This window comes from Syngnathoides biaculeatus, chromosome 1 (genome assembly GCF_019802595.1).
Source record: "Syngnathoides biaculeatus isolate LvHL_M chromosome 1, ASM1980259v1, whole genome shotgun sequence".
In the NCBI taxonomy this organism is placed as follows: Eukaryota; Metazoa; Chordata; class Actinopteri; order Syngnathiformes; family Syngnathidae; genus Syngnathoides; species Syngnathoides biaculeatus.
Genome location: NC_084640.1, coordinates 8024101 through 8044731, shown reverse-complemented (window position 1 = coordinate 8044731; position 20631 = coordinate 8024101). Strand labels below are relative to the sequence as shown.

General features: G+C 44.3%; 2 protein-coding genes across 7 annotated transcripts in view; one reads left to right on the top strand and one right to left on the bottom strand.

Annotated features, from left to right (window-relative positions):
- The window catches only part of ppp1r9a (protein phosphatase 1, regulatory subunit 9A), a 42233-nt gene extending 33155 nt beyond the window's left edge, over nt 1-9078 (bottom strand). For 2 of the 5 annotated variants that reach the window (XM_061813361.1, XM_061813366.1), the window contains exons 1-3: nt 9012-9078; nt 6878-7016; nt 1637-3141 (exon numbers count right to left, since the gene is read on the bottom strand). In XM_061813361.1, coding sequence (XP_061669345.1) covers nt 1637-2995 — 1359 coding nt within the window. In that variant the 5' untranslated portion in view covers nt 2996-3141; nt 6878-7016; nt 9012-9078. Of the gene's footprint in view, nt 1-1636; nt 3142-4160; nt 4717-6127; nt 6170-6638; nt 6756-6877; nt 7017-9011 lie in introns of those variants that run through there. The other 3 variants (XM_061813363.1, XM_061813362.1, XM_061813365.1) reach the window with 3 other exon arrangements.
- On the top strand, nt 6716-20612 carry sgce (sarcoglycan, epsilon). Of its 2 annotated transcripts, XM_061813476.1 has the most exons (12): nt 6716-6933; nt 13684-13806; nt 14048-14205; nt 15314-15386; nt 16755-16953; nt 17116-17278; nt 17386-17600; nt 18181-18207; nt 19397-19585; nt 19789-19832; nt 20188-20225; nt 20353-20612. In XM_061813476.1, the coding sequence occupies exons 1-12, from the start codon at nt 6888-6890 to the stop codon at nt 20401-20403; spliced, it is 1326 nt and encodes a 441-aa protein (XP_061669460.1). In that variant the 5' UTR covers nt 6716-6887; the 3' UTR covers nt 20404-20612. The 2 variants fall into 2 exon arrangements, with proteins under 2 accessions (XP_061669460.1, XP_061669469.1); XM_061813485.1 differs by lacking the exon at nt 20188-20225 and having other exon boundaries at nt 6745-6933; nt 20353-20607.
- The last annotated feature ends 19 nt before the right edge of the window (nt 20613-20631 follow it).

Below are 20631 nucleotides of genomic sequence, written 5' to 3'. Positions count from 1 at the left end.
AAGGGCACGTAAAATGAACGTTTTAAATTCTTGGATGCAAATAAGTTAGTTTCCGGAGTGCCTACCTATGCCTCAAGTGTAAAACTGTAGTATGGGTTGTGTTGCGTGAGGTGTCCACTGCATGCGCCACATGTATGAATCCGATACTAACTACACCTATCTGTTATCTAGAAACCTGCTGATGAGGGAAAATTCGATCTGTGCTGACAATGCTTCAAAATCCACACTTTTTTTTTTTTTTTTTTTTTGGACTCAGGGTTTAACATGCACCTTGCCCTAGTCCCCAGCTCATCGTCATAGTAACAAAATTCATACTTAGCTCTGGCCCAGCGGGAGAGGAGGCAGTGCAAACAATTTCTCACCTGCATGAGACAGGACCGGCCCTTCAAACAGGCTAATGGGGGGTCCAAATTAGGAAGCAATTCTTGATCCTTAACAGTATTTTGACAACCGTATGGCATACACATGACACCAAGTAATTGTTTTAAAAGGAAATAAAAATGCATGATATATATAAAAAAAAATTATAGTAGCATTTTTGTGCTTTCCTGTTAGTAGCATCTATAAATTATGCACTCAGTAGTTCAGAATAAATAAATAAAGTTATGGAACATCTTTTCCAATTGTACAAGTGCACTAGATCATAAAAATAAGTAAGTACGATTACATTTAAGTGAATAATAAGCACACTTTCGGCTCTATCACTCGACATTGTGTTCAGATAAATCATAAACAAATTGCATTGGAACAGGAAATCGGCGCTGGCCTACTCTTCTCCAGACAGACAATCTATACGTGGAAGCAGAATATCGATAGTTGTATCAATACAGTCGATTTCATACCCCGACTCACCACACCCAATCAGACCAACAACGCAATTTCAGAATCATCACACAAGTAAGGTCCAGAAGGCTTCCTAAAATATGATGTTTACTACCACGAATGTTAAGCTTATTGATTCGAAAGGCTCAAGGATTACGGGCGGAAAATATTTCCCGTAATCTTCCAAATCCATTTTTACAATCCACAAACTACACTCACCTCATTGTGTCCGACATGTGCAGCATACGCACAAAACTCCGTTGACGTAACATCTACTAGGACACAACTTGTAAATAACAAGTACAGTACTGGAAATAGTGCTTGACCACCACTTCTACATATTCCTGATGAAATCCTGTTCAAAACAAGGCCGCGATTGGAAGTGACAAACTGGTTCGAAAATCTAAACACGAGCAAGTGTGAAAATTGTGTAGGCACACAAGCGGCACAGCTAACACATGCACAGATGCTCCGCCTGTGAACACAATTTCCCAGGGGGACAGATGCTTTAACCCTCAAGCTTTGGATCATAAAATAGCCACAGGCCTGCATGGTCGCCTGAGCGCAACAGATTTAATGTAGATACATGATCATTTGCTACTTCATCTAGTATCATAAAAGAGGAGCGCAAAGATAGATCCCTGTATTGAGGTATAACAAGGACAAGGTTCATAAAGATGTACTATAAGTGAAAACTCAAAACGGTTTCGTGAAATATGAGCCGAGTAGTAAGTTTTGGCGACAATATTTGCTTCCTAATCTGGTATCGTGACGACCTAAAAGCGTTTAGGCTTTTGATCGGCGCCAGACTTACGGTAATAGGAGCAGTGCTGAAGCGAATCTTCCTTGTTTTGGGGATGTCCTCTATGTTTTCTTCCGGCAGACCAGGAATCTCTCTCATGTCAGAGCCGGGGTCATAGACGATATCTTCGTCGTCTCCGTAAAGATCATCCTCGGGGTCAGTACAACTTTCCCCCCAACCCTGGTAACACGCGTCCCCATCGGCGTTAAAAAAGACCCGCTCGTTCCCCGTGTATTCCTCGTCGGGGTCGTCCGTCTGGTCTTTGGGAGATTCAGGAGACGTGTCTTCTCTGGTAGGATCCTCTTGGTTTTCCCCAGCCGGAGCAGTTTGTGTGGTTTTTGGCTCGAGGGTTGCATCCTCAAAAGTCTTCTTGGTAATCACATCATCATTTGTAGTGATTGATCCGTCATTATCATCCTCAATATATTGTATTTTTGCCGAGTGTTTGTCATCCTCATCGCAGGAGCCATTCACCTGACTTCCATTTGTGGTGCCATCGGATAGTTGCCTCTTATCAGCTTTATCTTGGGCTTCCTTGTCTCGGAGGATTAGCTTCCCCTCTGCAGTCTCGCCCCCAGGACTCGGACTCAGCAGGTCCTCAGCGGACAGAGATGACGGAAACTTCCCCCCTATCCTGTTGCGGTAAGTTCCCCGAATTGGAGATTGTCGCGCATCGTCCTCGCTGAGATCCCCTCCTTGGCGATGGAATCCATCTGGCGAGTATAAGGCCCGTCTGCCGACTCCTCTGAAGGGCGTACCCTGGTTGTGTTGGTCGGCATTTTCAAAAACAGCACTCAGTTGGCTAACAGTTGGCGAGGACGCCTCCGTTCTGGAGCACAGTGAGTCCAGCGAGTCCGTACTGCCTCTGTTAGACCTTGCGCCCCGCCAATCGTCGAGGTGCTCGTGGGAACCCCTTTTATCACGTCCATAGGGGTAGACTGGTGATTGGGACTGGTCACGTGAATGCTGTTCAAACAACTTCCTGGTTTCAGAGAATTTTGCTCCGGCACCTCCTACCCTTTCAGCCGACGCGGAATGCTGGAGTTTTATCACCGATCCATCAGCCTTGTTAATGAAGTTGGTTGGCTTGACCAGCTTCTGGGGTGAGGTATCATCTTGACCCCTTGACTTGATACTTGCGCTTTCTGAGCCCATCTGCATGAACATGTCTTTAATGCGGCTGACGTGCGTGCCATACTGGCGGCCCCTTGGTTGTTTCCCTCGTTCGAGGTCCTTGGGCTTGGAGTTTCCGTCTGTTTGAGGCTGATCGAAGGCCTTCTTGAGGGCCTGAAACTCAGCCCGGTAGGCATTACGGTGCGGGGAGGCACTCCGGAGGCTGGTCCTCTCCCCCGTGGCCTCCGTCTTCAGCATTATGATGTCTTTGGATTCAGCGAGGCTGTCAGCATCGCCTTGGCCTCGTTAGAACTCAGGACTGAGCGTTCGCTTTGACCTACTGCAGTGCTGCCAAATCCAGTCCAATCGATGTCGTTTTAGAATCCTTTCAGGCCTGCTACCACCTGCAGAGGCAGAGGCATGCCGTTAGGCTACATCATTTACAGAAGACATTCCTGTCATTTCATCATCGCAAACTGGGCAAAGCAAACAATGAAATGATAGTGCTGTGAAGAGAAACTCGATGACTAATGACTAATTTCATTCTGTGAACCAAGGGCGGAGAACATTATATACAATATGGGCCATTATGGGACCTCAGATCATTGATCCATCCAGTCTTCCATGCAATTTCCAAAACATATAGAATCTTACAGGACCTTAACAGCCCCGTAGCATTAATCCACAAATGGAATCTTGTGAGGATAAGCGGCTTGGAAAATAGATGGATGGATATTCAAAATGTATAACAACACAAGTATCTGACTGTTACATCACAATTTATATGATATTGTCACTGGTTTAACCTTGATGGTAAAAATGTATACATAAGCAGTCATAGTAATAATGTACATTTAATACGAAATACACGAAACGAACAGCAGGTTCTACCCACAACGTAGATGGAAGGCAACAGTAGTTAAATATTCCATACCACCGACCATTAATGTTTAATCCTGCTTTGCAATGCATTCCAGGGGGAGGAGGCACGCAGTACATACAACACACACACTGAGCTGAGGCGTGCAGCAGCATGGTCTGAAATCTAGATGTGCTGTTTTTATATTCATTGTTTACCACGCTGGACTCAGCTGTGTGGAATGTTGTGTGCAAAAAAAAAAAAAAAAGCACATTGTTTATATTCAAATAAGAGTCTTGGGTAACTGGTCTGATTATGTCGCGCACTGCAGTGGGCAAAGTGAAGTTGCTTTATTTGATAATAATTATGGAGGAGATAAACAAGCTGTGCCGACGCACATCAGGCACACCGCATACAATACGACGGCTCGGGTTATCTTTACGCGTCTATTTGAACGGAAGGAGATAAACACAACACTAAGCACGTAAAAAAAAATAAAATAAAATAGTTAAAAGGCGCAACCACAACGCCACAGAGAAACAAAAACAAAAGAGTCCCACTTACGTTCGACGCTTCGTCTCCTTTTGACGCGTGATGGACAAGAAGTGAAACCCGCACATTTGAAGTGAGCCAAAGCAAAAACACCGACGCTCTCGCCGCAGAACCTTTCGAAAGCACCATTTCGATCTCACGCTAGTCCGGCGTCCCGGGCGGAATGGCCACTACGGAGCGGAGTATGAGGATGCACTCTTGACTGGAGCTGCTTACAGCGCCATTGCAGGCGGCGGGTGATGCTGCCGCTTTTACCGCCGGGGTACCGGCGCGGCTTGATCGCGCATCTCGCCGGAGCCTCTCGGCCGCAGCGTCCACATGGCGGCGGCGTCCCAAATCCTTCAGTAATAAATCAAACAACATCTATATACCAACGAAACCAGATGAAAGCAACCGGTTAGAACCCGGCGAGCTGGAATGGTTTGGTCCAGTAAGCTTGCTGCGCGGTGGTGGGCTGCAGTCACATTTGCAGGCACAAATAGCAGCACGCAGCTTCTTCAACTTCACGCGTTGCCTGCTGCACATCATCATGAGTGGGTGGGGTAAACAGGGTCAAGGACCACCGCGGCTAAGCGGCGAGAAGACAAAGTTCGGAACAACAGAGAATTAGCAAAAATGGTACCCAAAAAATAAATAAATAAAATGAGCCACAAATATTAAGTTATAGCTATTATTATTTTTCCATTTTCTGTAGCGCTTGCCGCTGCAGCTGAGTTAAAGCCGAAGTACCCAGAGAAAGCCCATGCAAGCAAGGGGAGAACATGCAAAAACTCCACACAGGATCGGGCCGGGATTGAACCGAGTCCTCAGAACCGTGAGGCCAACGCTTCACAGCAGGGGTGTCAAACTCATTTTTCCCAGCGGGCCACGTTGTGGTTCTGGTTTTCCCTCAGAAGGCCGTTATGACTGTGAAACAATGCAAACATTTAATCATATTTACATCATCAAATTTGTGATCTACTTTTGGAATCAGAAATCAAGGGTAATGTGTTTTCGACGATTCATGTTTGGTAACCCAAAAATGCTAGTAATATCTCAACTTTATCATTTATGATGCATGACAATTTGAATTTTTTTTTACAGATTTTTACTAGAATCATTGAAATTGACGCTCTAGATTTGGCTACGCGGGACACATAAAATTGTGTGGCTGGCTGGATCTGGCCCCCGGGCTTTGAGTTTGACACCTGTGCTTTACAGCTACACTCAGTTTCACAAATATTGACAATTTAGAACCGAATGTGTAATGTGTTTTATTGGTGTAGAAAGAGCATAGGGAGAACATAGAAACTCCACACGGAAGGGCCCAAGCAATTCAGACCTGAGAGCTTTCGACTTTTGACTACGAGGCAGACAAGCTAAACGCTAAGCTTGATAACATTGCGCGTTTGGGCGACATTTATCAAACCAAGGCCCCTTTTGCAAACTCTTTATTCGCTTCATTATTATACATCTTAACGTGTTGACCTATACAATGATCATTATAGTGCATTCATATACAGCTTAAGTGCTGGTGATGTGATGTTGCTTAGCACACAAAAATAATCGTGATCGTGTGAGAAGAGAAAGTGCAACACACAGCCAGTAGATGTGAACCAGCTTGGTGAGCAAGCATGAAGTGTGCGCCTAATGCATGTTAGCCAGATCAAATTGTTCAAGTTGTGTTAATAAACTACACGTCGCATCAAGACTGCATGGAGGGCCCAAACATGATCAATTGTCCGCAGGGTTGTTGTTGATCAGGTCTCAAGACGATCGACTCGGGGCTCAGCAACCTTTTTGAGGCTGAGGGCTACTGAAAGAGTACGTGACGTGTTTGCGGCAAATTTCAGACTCAGTTCATTACACGTACATAATTTATTGTAGTAAATGACATTAAAGGTATTTTAAAATTTTAATTCCCGTAAGCAAGTCAGATTCAGAATTTAAAGCACAAATAATAGTAACAGTTTGTGGCCCATGGTATTTTTAGAACATACCTCGCGGGCGCCTTACAGGGTCCTAGCGGGCTACCATTCGCCCGCAGGGTTCGCATTGGTGACCCCTGATCTAACCACTGAGGGTATGCATACATGACTGCCAAGTTTTTGTGTAGGAACACTTATAGTTTTACCTAATTACTCTTGCATTCAGTAATCATAATTTCTGGCTAGTTTTGAACAGAAGTGAATAATTTATGGGGAAACTCCTAGGCGCCACCCAAAATGACAGTGAGAGGGCCTGATCTATAAGTTTGACACCTGTGCCAGCTTTCAGCAGCACTTTGGGAGATGACATTTAACAGCAAAATTGGATGCTTTTTAACAGCCACTTTATGATCTTCCGGTGATGCCATGACATCATAATCATTGTTTGGATGTGTTGTCCTCTTACTTTAATAAATCTGCTTGTTTCCATAACATTACTCTAACTTTGTTTTAGGTGAAACGAGTAGATAAATAGCTATCACATACATTTAAAACGGAATTAATGTATAACTCTTCTCCCTACATTAGTTCAAGTGTGGCGTCCAGAATGTTCCATGTTTCCACAGCATAGTTTGCCCGCTTAGGAGACAACCGTGGTTTTTTCCACGCAGATGTCGAGCCACTGAGAAGTGCCGCTGTGTGCTCCTGCCAAGGAAGGAGGCGGAGGAGGAGGAAGGAATGCTGTGCGGGATGCTTTAGCACCATGGCTGTCAACCCCAGTGACGATTCGGACGCAAGACTCTAGCTTCATGTGAGACTTACGAGCGGGACGATGAGCGCCATGTCTGCTGCAGCCGTCGCGGTGTGGCTCGCCACGGGTACGTAACGGTGAAGCCGACAAATGTCGGACCTTCGATGCGTGTCCATCGCTGCTAGCTAGCCTGCTAGCTGCGTAGTTAGCCTTGCGTGTAGCCGCAGCGGCGGAGTCATGGAAAAAAAAAAAGCTTAACATCTAAAATAGCGCTCCTCGGGTGGAGTGGTTTCAACTCTAAACGTCCAATACTGTATTACGACGTGTCTTCACCATGATACTCGTTGCTGTTTCGCGTCACCTTATTCACCTTATACCCCAAATCAAATTAAGTGTTCATCATGTACGCTGACGTGCTTTGTTTTGATTGTGGCCACGCAACCATTAGTATTTCTTTATACTATACAAAATACTACACTAACTTAAAGACAAAAATCTGAGCTAAACATACTCTCAGCAAGCTTGTCATTTTAGCATTTATTTCCATTATAAAATATCATCATAGTACCTTGAGTTTTTAAAAGACATTGTGGGCCAATACAACAAGGTTGTCTATTTATAAAACCAGGTACTGTGTATCCCTGTTCATCCCAACCATTACTAAGCTAATGCACATATTTTAGATGATAAAACTCTCGCCACACAAACATCATATAGCAGAAAGTGAATGGATCTTTGCTATATCAAAGGGAGTGAGCCCTGTCACAACTATTTTCTACCTTCTACCAAAGAGTTTATCATTGAAGTCATAAGGTGGCAGCAAAGGACTAGTATCATAAAATGGAGCTCATCAACAGCGCAGCTAAACCTCAACGTAGTTACTTGCAGTGGCGTGGACGGGGTACGGGGTTGGGCGCCTGGGAGGTGTCGGGAGGGCATCCAAGCAATCCAACCCTCCCCCATCTCTACTAATGAATAATTTTCAAGGGAAATAGATTTGATCTTCCCGCCATCAACGATTGATCATCAGAGTGATGTGCGCTCCGTGCTGCAACACGTTAAAATGTCGCTGGTTGCTTCTCTTCAAGATCCAACTTGATGGTGTCCTCTGTGGAAAAGATGAATTGGGGAGTTTTTCCTGAGACTAAAAATGATAGGTTAACTATAAAAAAAAAAAAAATCTCAAAGATGAACTGCACATATGCCAGGTGTCACTGTATTCTAAGATATTGATCATCTGTGGTGGTTTTGTTGTAGTGGAACGGCATGTCGTAGTTCTGCCTGTCATACAGCGTTGTCATAGATAGAAGAGCAAAGATACTTTTTCGTTAAATAAATAATATTTCGACAAATTAAATGAAAGCTAATCATTTCTACCTTCACATCTGATAACCCCAAATGACACAAATTGTAATATCTGGTATACTTATTTTGTAGTATCACCAGCAAGTGTTGAGTTCAGTGTCCAAAAAGGAGGGAAAGTAAGCCTTTTAGGTCATTCGAACCATTCCCAAACCAGAGAATAGTCACAGTCTAGCACACAGGTGTCAAACTCAAGGCCCGGGGGCCAGATCCGGCCCGCCGCATGATTTAATGTGGCCTGCGAAGGCAAAACATATTTATCAACTTTTATGATTTTTGCTCAAATCTGTACCAAAACTTCAAATTGTCACGTCATAAACAATAATGCTGAGATATTACAAGCAACTAATGACTTAATGTACAGCATTAATAATAATGCTGTGTGTGATTCAAAAATGGCCACTGAACAACATCCTTGATCCACAAGTGCTTTCATCCATTGATCCTCCAGTTTACATTGCTTACGGCAGCAACGCCAGACGCATGGCGTTGCATGACGGAAATGTCCGAAAGGAGAGACCCGCGGCCTGGAAGCAGAGCACAGCTTTGTACAGAGATGGTGAGTGGGTGTGTGCAGTGGTGCACTACGTGTGTTGACCCGCTGTCCCCCCTCCCACACCCCCCCTTCCTTTCCTCCTTCTCGCTGTCATAACACAGTGTCATGCTCAACTGGTTCCCCCATTAATACTGGGATGAATGTTGTCACTTGTTTGCCATCTTAACGCAGCCTGGTGGTGCTCTTGGCCCAACAGTTAAACGTGCCCTTGCACAAAGTCGGTTTTACCGCTAAAGTCGCACAGAAAACCATTTCTACTATTCACAATATTGATTCATTCATCTTACCTTTTCCAAGCAGTCAAAGCTCGCCAAGGTTAAACCATTCCTGTTGTCCACTCTTGTCTTCTGCCGTCGCCGTCTGCTATCGGAGACGCCGGCGACTTTCACTTCCAGGTTGTGCGCTCACATCCAATCAGCGCGGGCGCATTGCCAAAGACTTCGTCTGAACAGTGGCCATCGTTGTTTTCCTTTGCTCGCCGGCTGAACACCAAAGAAGCACATGCATTCCTCTTGACTAGGGCACCATGCACACATGAATCTGAAGGCTCCCCCCCCCCACACACACACTTTTTTCTGTACGTCTGCTGGGTGCAGGTCCGTCTGCCACTTTGGGTTAGCGCTCGGAATTTTTAGCCGAGGCATTACACCTAAAGACTTGTGCTTTAACAAGGTCAGGCAAGGCAAAGTGAGTAAAAAAAACAAGTTAGCCATTTCCAAAATCCCCCCCAAGGCTTGTTAGTTATTTATGGACATCAGTTTTAATAATGGTGAATACTCGGTCCAAACCTTTTTTTCTTTCAATGCATTAGACTTGCTTTTCGAGCAGTCCGGCTCTGTCTGCGTTGGACGGTTAGGCATTAACCAATCCGGGAATGGGTGATGTATTATATACAGTAGGAATTGTGCGGGTTATCATCTAGAAAAGGCTTGGCCAAGAGTCACTAGGCCACAACTAAACCGATTCGATGCCATTAACTTGAGCCTCCAGGTAAATCAGTCATTGATAGCCGCCCATACCGTCTTAATGGACGAGACTAAACGAATGAGATCGTGGCACGCAGTACGTTAATTAATTAGCATCGGATATTATGCCTTTTCCTCCCCGAAGGAAAGTAAATCAGCTCGCTGTGATAAGCTGCTAAACAATTCAGCATTATACACGAAACAATTACCACGCCAATTCCAACGAAGTTGCTATATTGTGTTAAGCACAGAGTACAATGATTTGCAAATCCCGTTCGACCTATATTTAATTGAAAGCACTACACTACTTCTACTACAATATCCATCCATCCATTTTCTTTGCCGCTTATCCTCACGAGGGTCACGGGCAGTGCTGGAGCCGATCCCAGCTGTCAACGGGCACACCCTGAACTGGTTGCCAGCCAATTGCAGGGCACATCGAGACAAACAGTCGCACTCACAATCACACCTAGGGGCAATTTAGAGTGTCCAATTAATGTTGCATGTTTATTTTGGGATGTGGGAGGAAACCGGAATGCCGGGGAGAAAACCCCACTCAGGCGGGTCCGGGATTGAACTAGGGACCTCAGAACTGTGAGGCCACCGCTTTACCAGCTGATCCACTGTTCCGCTACAATATGTGCTATTTTAATTAAGCATCATTATATTTATGTAGTGCCCTGTGATTGGCTGGCAACCAGTTCAGGGTGTACCCCGCCTCCTCCCCAATGATACCTGGGATTGGCTCCAGCAGTCCTGCGACCCCTGTTGAGGATAAGCGGCTCAGAAAATGGATGGATTGACATATTTATGTAAAAATATCCCTTGTACATCCTTGTACAACAAATGGCTGAACCAGATGGAATTTGGGCTGCTTGCAGAAAACACAGCGTTTGACCATGAGTGCACCGTGGAGGTCTTTCGTCCTTTTGTGTGCTGAAGAAGTGCTGAGGCCCAAAAGGGAGGATAATAGAACAAAATGCGTCTGCGCTTTTCTCGAGGGCACAAACCGCCGTGCAAGTTTTTAATTCTTGCCCCCCGAATGGAACGTCGGGGGTGGCATTGTTGCCGTCGTAAGAGGATTTGTCTCGCTCAGTTCTCTCAAGCCGGCCTTGGAGGGATACAATTACCAGCCGCAACATTAGGTACACTCGCTTGCTAATACAACAATAGGAACAGTAACAATATCATCGTTGCCAGGGAGGTATTGAATGAACAATATTATTGCGGCCGTCATTTTCAGTTAGACTGAAAGCCGTTCGTTGTAAGAATTTAATGACAGTGTCACCCAAAAGTGAGCATTATTATTTTTGTGTAAAGAGTTTTGGATCGGAGCTCAAAGAGTGTGCTGAGGTACCTAATGGAGCAGCTGAAGCTCGTTGATATTTACACATTTAAATTTATGTTTGAAAAGCCCAACCGACTTGTAAATTCAACACTGCAGTTTTGTAATATACATAAAAGTTTAAATAGCTTATTGAACATTATTATTATTATTTTTTTCCCGTATGTACTACTAATACTCACCATGAACGGGTGCTCCCCCCACCCCTGCTGAAATTGGGTGAGACGTGGAGATACACCTGGACTGGTCGCCAGCGAATCACATGGCAAATATAGAGCTCGTGCACCTACGTCATAAAATCACGTGCCTTTTGTTTCCGTCGCCATATTGCCGGTCAAGCTAAGCGTTGCTCAATGCTAAGTCGGTTGGAGATGACGCGGAAATATGTCTTGTAGCACGACGCCCAGAGTCTTGTCTGACATTTATAAGGTGAAAATAAATGACGGTACATGGAAAAGTTAGAAAGATTCGGCATAGAGGATGCGTATTTAATGCTTAATTTAATTTAATACTTTGTTGCTGGATCTGTTCTCATCAGGAATAAATCCCACATAGTGACGGTTTTGACGGCTCGTGAACGCGGAAGCGTGTTCGGCGACACGTTAACCTTTGCCGGAATCCATCCATCTTTTCAGCCAGTATTCAATACAAATACCAATATTTAAATAAGTGAGGGCTGGTTTTACACAAACTCGCATTCATTAGCTATGATTGGGGGGAAAAAAAAAAGAAGACAAGCGAGTCGTAGCGTTTCCCAAGAAGTACTTTTAATGCCAAGTTGGCTCATTTGAGAACAATGCGTTAAAAAAAATAAGACGGAGTCGGCTCCAACGTACACCGAAGCGTGTTGCGGCCACACGTTAACCCAAGTAAACCTCTAGTGACTGACGGTTTATTTAGTTTTTTTTAAATACATTTGAGAAAATGCATATTTAAAAAAAAAAAAAAAACGTCTGTCGGGGAGAGGTTGACTGCAACATGCTTCCCTCCCCTCCCTCCCTGTCATTTTTTTTTTAATACGCATTGTTCTCAAATGAGCCAACTTAACATTATAAATGCTTCTTAGGAATTTGAGATTGAAAAGAATAAGTCCGACCTAAAATGAACTGATCGCTACACAGTCGTGTGTACTCTTATTCGGTTGTGCACCAACGATCACATTTAATTGCCGAAATCCATTGATGTTTTCTGGTCTTTTCAGCTGGTATTCCATAGAATGATCTCTATTAATATCTGCCTCGTCTCGGACATTGTGTATATTCTGCTCCGGTTCAATACCCCCCCCCCCCCCCACACACACACACACACACACACACACACTGTCGAGCAGCTCTTTTTGACCGGCAATATGGCGCCGTGAAAATGGTGACGTCACGTGCACGAGCGCTATAGAAAAACAACCATTCCCACCCACACCTAAAACATTTTGAGTCTTCATTTGACCTAAGAAACGTGTTTTTGTGATGTGGGAGGAAAACAGAGTCCCAAATGTAACATCAGAAATGACACATTTGCAGCCCTTGCGTCTCTCTAAGCTTCCTTTTTAGATGTTTGGCCAACATCAAAGCGCAAAAAAAGCTTTTTCTCCCAAATCTGGCGTGATTTTTCCTCAGTAACACCTTGTCAAGTGTGGACTAAAAGGCCATATATCGTAGCCAGCTGGGACGGGGGGCCCTCGGGGACCGCCGACATATGGCCAGGTCAGCATCTGTCTCAGATGTCGCCCCGTTTAACATGCACGCGTTTGGTCTTTGAACTTCTACCCGCTCCTCACTTCCCTTGGAGTACAGTGAGACACTTTGGCCACATGCCGCCGTGTCTCTTTTAATAATCCGAGTTGTAACAGTGACTCCTAATTTTTTTTTTTTTTTTTTAACCACCCTTAACAATGGAGATTTCCTCTTTCACGGACATGGATTAAAAACTCAATCCTCTGTTACTTTTTTCATTAGATTCTCATTGGGAGTTCTAACTGGTGCATAACAAGAGCGGGTATAACAACCCATTTCACGTGTGATAGTGGCACTTATGTTAGTAATGGCAGTTTGATGCTGATGGGGAGTGGATAAAAATATATATTTTTTAAAAACTGTGCCTGCGGGAAAGCAGACGCACTCTCTCTCTCTCTTGCTTTCTTCCTTTCGCTCTCTCTCTCGCACACTGTGTGTCCGCAAGCAAATGTTTTCTCTTCCCACTCCTATCTTTTTTCCTTTTCTTACCTTCCATGTGCACACAATCTCCCATGGCGATTAAAGAAAGAGGGCCCACCCACTGAGGGAGAAAGAAAAGGGCAAAAAGACAGGAAAATAATAACGGAGGAAGATAAGTGGGTAAAAGAAACAGAAGGAGGGGGCTGGCCTCGGCCCGGGTAAAACGGGGCCCGCAGGCTTAAACTGTTTACATTTTTTATGTTATGTTTGCATTTACAATTGAGTGGGTGAATAACAAGGAGGGCAGTATGAAAATTTTTAATTTCTAATCACTGTATAGTGTTGTGCACTCTGTCTGCAGCAAGGTCAATATTGCAAATGGCTTAACTGGATAAAAAAAAAAAAAAAAAAGGTCAAATAAAATAAATCATTGGCCACGAAAGTATTCCGGCAAAATGATTTTGTGGCACCATTTTGATATATTCAAACTCTGTTTCAGTGATCACCATCTTGTCGAGGTCGCACGCGGACCGCAACGTCTACCCGTCTGCAGGCGTGCTGTTCGTCCACGTCCTGGAGCGAGAATACTTCAAAGGGGAGTTTCCCCTGTACCCAAAATCAGGTAACCACGTCGTCAAATATAGTGATTTAGTGGGCCGGAATACATTACTGTTCAGCCAGGGGTGTCGAAAGTCACGCCGTATGAATGCAAAATAGGCGTTCGTGCTGTTTCAGCACCAGAAAGTGCTTTGCTGGCAACGCTTCACATTTGGTCCGATAGATCGAAATGTGCGTTATTGAGGTGGTGGCTGACCTCTGTCAGAACATTAGAGTGGATCTAATGAATGCAACGCTGCTTCCAGGTGACACCACCAACGATCCCATCACTTTTAACACCAATCTCCTGGGGTACCCAGACAGGCCCGGTTGGCTGCGTTACATCCAGAGGACTCCTAATAGCGATGGAGTGCTCTACGGTTCCCCCACCGCCGAGCATGTGGGCAAGGCCACCGTCATAGAGGTTTGTCAACTACGCTAAGGAGGAAAAATAAATGCCGTAAGAATGATAAAGGCACACTCATGCAAAAGCTGGTGTTGGCCACAGCTCACACCCAGACGCTCACACAGACGTTACACGCCACCCCACCGAGCCCCGCCTCTTAAAAGCACATGCATGTACACAAACAACAATAAGTACAGTATTTTTGGATACATTTTATGCTTGCAAATTGATTATTTGTGTTCAGAAATGTTGACAATGTGGTTAAAAGTGTTTAACCTATTCTGGGCAGCGTCCCATTTTTGGGACATCATGATTTTCATGCATTATGTCCTGCAGTATATCAAAATATTTAAATGTTTTAATCTGAAGCCATAATTTGGTATCAGGAGAGGATAACTCATGGGTCAAAGTTAGCGCAGAGTTATTTCCCTTTCCTTCCTGACCCAACATAGGTACACATGGAGCGTTTTCCGAGAGAAGAAAGGGAGAAAGGTCGGTATGCAACCAAGTTTGTCTTCAAAATGCTAATCCATCATTATTATTAATGCGTAAGTGTCGTTCTAGAATAAGAATTAAATAATAAACATATGTACCACTTCACAGAACAGATAACAAACCCGTCCCAGTTTTGGGACGCTGCCCGCGAGAGGGTACATCTTTTTTTGCCCTTTGTTTTATGCGTTAAACAAAAAAGAAGTGTTATTTCCTTGATTGTGGCCTGTGAGGAGACTTTTATCTCAATAAGGCGAAAAATTGGTTACATTTATTCCAAATGTCAGAAACACTTGACGTCCCCCTAATAAACCCTTCTAGTCGAATTATTAGACCCTCCTGATCGCGATACGGCGAAACGTAATTTTGCCGGACTCAGCTGATTTGCTTTAATTAGCACAATGGTGCAATGTTACAGTTTTCCTCAGCGGGGTTAATTCCATTATGTTATTTCTGCTTTATTTGTAAGCTACTGTAGAAATTCTCCCCCCCTACCCGAAAGGCTTAGCGACCGCAGCATGTGCCTCCACGTAGCGTTCCGGCTAGGTCTCAGCCCGCCGCCACGGAGTTTCTCTGCCGTATAAGCTCCGCTGATCTGATCTGAGCTTAAAACCTCGCCCCCTGTGTGTCGCAGATTACCGCCTATAACCGCCGCACTTTCGAGACGGCACGGAACAACTTGGTCATAAACATCATGGCCACCGAGGGTAAGCACCAGTGTGAGAGCTTAGCACGCGCGTGTGTGTGTGCGCCCCCCCCCCCCCCACACACACACACACACACACACACACAGCAGATCCCCGATTAGATCCTGAGGGCAAAATCACTTCTGGAATGGTGTAATGAGCCCCTCTAAAGTAATTAAATCATTCCGCCTTAATCAATAATTTATTCAGTTAAAACACCGTGAGGCATCCAATCAATATATTTAAATACAACTGGACATCCATTTTCTTCGCCGCTTATCCTCACGAGGCTCGCGGGGGGAGTGCTGGAGCCTATCCCAGCTGTCAACGGGGAGAAGGCGGGTAGCACCCTGAACTGGTTGCCACCCAATCGCAGGGCGCATCAAGACGAACAGCCACACCCACACTTCGGGGCAATTTAGTGTCCAATTAATGTTGCATGTTTTTGGGATGTGGGAGGAAACCAGAGAAAACCCACGCATGCACGGGCCGGGATCGAACCCGGGTCCTCAGAACTGTGAGGCCAAGGCTTTACCAGCTGAGCTACCGTGCTGTCACAACTAAAATATATTGGCTGTAATTGCAAGTATAACACCATGGGTCATCACCATAATAGATAATAACGTAATTCATGGCCTCGAGAGCGCACCTGATTATAAGCCTCACTCTGTACATTTGTAAAGGAAATACCATTTGGTACATATGCACGCCGCAGCTGTGTAAAAGCCCCAAGTGCCCACATTGAAACACGGGATATTTACAGAGAAAGACCGTACACAGAGAGTTTAACGCTAGCGGCGCCACGCTAACGCTAGTGCCGCGCTAACAGGGCTGGTTAGAAAAACATACCAGTAAAAATCACTGAGACACGGCAGTAGCACATAGCGCCGTGCTAACAGGGCTGGTTAAAAAAAAAACACAACAAAATATACCGCTAAAAATCACTGAAACACGGCAATAACACGCTAGCTCAGCGAGAACAGGGCCGGACCGGTAAAACTCACTTCCTCGGCACACATATTCCACCGGTCTCACTCTTACCTTTTCCGCTTGACTGCCCACTTGCGGCCGTTAGGAAAAAAATGCACAAATTAGCCGCATCACCGCATAAGCTGCAGGGTTGAAAGCGTGTGAAAAAAGTCGCGGCTTATAGGCCGGAATTTACGGTATATGTTATACTGTATTGTACTGTATCAGCTGTTAGTATCTGTACGTTCACATCTTGCATCACTTCCTGTATTTAAACGATCGTCACTCCTCCTTTATAGTGATGTCATCGCCCATCTGGCCCAAAGGGAATCAGACCTAATGAGGAGAACCGAGCCAGCACAGCTTTACGGATTAACATCTGCCCTCATTCCCTCCACTGCTCTCTTCGTCCCGCCGTAGAGTTCCCGCTGCCCTACCAGGCCGAGTTTTACGTCAAAAACATGAACGTGGAGGAGATGCTGGCCAGCGAGGTGCTGGGAGACTTCCTGGGGGCCGTGAAGAACGTGTGGCAGCCCGAGCGCCTCAACGCCATCAACATCACCTCGGCGTTGGACCGCGGCGGGCGCGTCCCGCTGCCGATTAATAACCTGAAGGAAGGGTGAGGATGTAGGAAAATATGAACGTCATGTTTATCATGTTTACTGTTGTAATGTGCACACTGCACCGTGCGGAGAGGTACAACAACACAACAAAAGTGAGTACACCCCTAAGTGAAAATGGGCCCAATTGCCATTTTGCACCCCCTTTTTGCTCTCCATAGTGTGTATGTCATGGTGGGCGCCGACGTCCCCTTCTCGTCGTGCCTGCGCGAGGTGGAGAACCCCCACAACCAGCTGCGCTGCAGTCAGGAAATGGAGCCCGTCATCAGCTGCGACAAGAAGTTCCGCGCTCAGTTTCACATCGACTGGTGTAAAATCTCTCTGGTGAGCTCCACAGATTAGTCCATGAATTCATGTTTGGAGTTTGTTCAGGTTTATTGCTATCTCACGTTTTGTTTCACACTTACGCACTTTTTTTTTTTTTTTTTTAGGTTGACATCAACAAAGTAGTCCCGGTATACGTGGCACGTCCTGAGCCGGGGCCCGGGGTCCTGCCTGAATTCGGGGAGTACAACCCGCCGTCCGAGTCTCTGAAGAGCCGCGACTACCTGACGGACTTCGTCGTGACGCTGGCCGTTCCTTCGGCGGTCGCGCTCGCGCTCCTCTTGATGCTGGGCTACACCATGTGCTGCCGAAGGGAAGGGGTGTAAGTGTCCTCGGTCTCTTTGTACTCGAGTCACCCCAATCCTGCTGCAGATATTGAAACTCTTGGGAGTGGAGAACCTCTAAACAGCCTTCGAATTGCCTATGGAGGCCACAAGATGGCGGCATACAACTGTTTTTGTCTAAATGAAGCCCGTCAACTTCTTGAAACATTGTTCCTTGATGCCAGGTAATAGCAGCAAAGCATTTTTAAAAATGTAAATGAAACTCTTCAACTCACTTGAACATAGTTCCCTCCGCCAAGGTGGTGACAGAGCGCTGAATAGATCTCTAAAACTCTTTTCACTGTAGTTCCTTGACATCGACCTGCCACAAGATAACTTTTTTTTCTCAATTCACTTCAACATAGTTCCTTAACACCAAGTTGCCGCGGCAGCTTTTCATCAGCAATCCCATGCTGCCCCCGGCAACGCCCTTTCACCTTTTGCAGGCTTTTGCAAAGGCAGCGATGGCCGCTCCCTTCATCCTATTTGTCACTGTTGTGTCCATTTGAGTGTAATTTTTGTCTGTTTTTGCAACCGCTCATGCTCATTTAAATCATTCCATCTTTGTTTTGTTTCTAGGAAAAAAAGAAACATGCAAACATCACTGTAAGTGTTTTTCTTCTCATGTTTCCCCCCCCCCCCTTTTTTTTCTGTCCTCCATGTTGCTTTTTCATCACCATCCATCTCAAGTGTGTCAGTATTATATGTATTGTACTGGGCTGCTCCAAAATGTAAAGATTTTACACCACAGTATATATTATCTTATAGGAAAACATACAGTATTCCTATCGTTTTTATATGTTTTCCATGGTGACGAGTGGGGAACCGAGCCCTGCCTCGAATCACGTAAATCCGGAATTTGTGGCCCGGGAAATATTTCAATTTGCCTCTAGGGTGCGCCAAGATGGTGGCAAAGCACTGCCTTTGTTGAAATGAAGCTCCGTAGTTCACCTCAACTTACTTCTTTTGACACCGATATGCCGTATGATGATGGCAAATCCATCTCTTTGTTGAAATGAAATTTCTTCAGCACCACAAAGCCACAAGAGGGTGGCAAGCCAAAGCTCCCAAACTCACTTCAAACATACTTCACAGTAGTTCCTTGGCACCAAGATGCTAATATTTTTTTTATTAATGTAAACTGCTCACCTCTCATCAAGAAGATCTTGACGCAAAGATGCCACAAGGTGGCGGCAAAGTACAACTTTAGTCTAAATGAAGCTCAATACTGCAATTCGACCAGACATGGGATCCGGCCGGCTAAAATGTGGAGGAACAGATTATAAATATTTGTGAGATATATTTTTCTTTTGTAATCTTCAGGTGAATCTCAATTAGTTTATCAGTTCATACAGTGAAACTTTACTTCATGGATGTGTTTAAATGATTTTGATGTTTGTAGCCTACAGATAAAAATTCTCGTCTCAATGAATTACGAATATTACCAACCTCAGTTGTGATGTTGTGTAAAATTTAAATTAAAAACAACATCCCTGGAACGTGTTGCCAGGATCAAATATTAAATGAGTGAATATTTTGAAAAATTAAAGTTTATCACGTTGAACATTAAATACATTTTTCTCAATATCCTAACAAGTGGAATTAGGGTTTCTATATAACCGATGGAAATTATTTTTAATACAGATGGAAGGTAATTCGCCCTAAAAAAAAAAAGTAAAATACTTAATAAACACAGATTAATACTTAAAACTATTAATATAGTATGAATCTGTTTAATGTAGCATTATTACAAGTTTCACTTTTTGATTTAAAGTTTGATTTTTGGCCTCTGCAGCATCCAGCTGGTCCACCACAGCTCCATCCAGAAGTCCACAAAAGAGATGCGCAGCATGTCTAAAAACCGGGAAATCTCCTGGCCGCTGTCCACGCTGCCCGTCTTCAACCCGGTCAGCGGCGAGGTGGTCCCGCCCATCCACCCGGACAACTACGAGACCACCAGCATGCCCCTCATGCAGACCCAGACGTGAGTACAGGAAACCTTCAATTATGTTTTTCTTGACTTTTACAGTTTTAAACATACAAACAGATTAAGAGCTTCAAGCTGTCGTGTGATTTGTCCTAATTGGCTTGGAGCAGAGAAATATGTAGTAATAATATGCTTGTAACATGTTTTCTTACGCCGTTGTTTGTGAATTGCTACTCACTCTGTTGTCGTCACGACTTCAGGAACCTGCAAAACCAGATTACCATACCGCAACAACAGCCATCAGGTTTGTTTGTTTATCTCTGTGTTATCTTCCACGCATTGAATACTGTTACCAATTGCTTCCAAAACAAAATACATTTTGCGTCACAATAACAAAAAACATGCATGTAGGAATAATTAAGTTTCATCCAAATGTTCTATGCAATGATTGTGTGATGCTAATTATTAAATAAACTTTCTAGGAATAAAACCAAGCCTCATTTCTGATTTAAAAAAAAAAATGTTTATGATTGTAGTGCTTTTTCTTAGGCGATACTTGGTAAATTTGAGTCACTGCTTTGTGGAATGTGACAAGAGCGCCCCCTTCCTGTGTGGATGCTACACTAAACTAACCTTTTCTTTTTCCACTGCTAACAAAGGAGATAGTTATGTCATGTCTACATTTCGAAGGTTGGAGGTAGGCATTGTCATCGACTAATTTGGGCTATTGAGTCAAATGATGATTCATAAGGAGGCTTTTGTAAATAATGGATTACTAGTATAAAAAGATTAAGGCTAAACATACTTTCTCTGCTTGTTTGCAGGTAAATGGTATTCCTGAGGAGCGAAAGGTGGCGGAAGCACTGAATTTGTGATCGGACTTTGGAGATTTGCTACTTCACCCCCCCCACCTTAAATGTGTGCATGCCTCAAATGCGTATTTTAAAGAGAACTCACCATCCATACATACTGCAAAAATCACATTTGAATATTTTGGAGTATTTATCATGTATTTTTGCTTTCTTTGCACAATAAGCCCTCTTGAAGGAAATGGGAAATTTACACTCAATAAAGTTTTACACATCAATAAAAAAAATCATTTT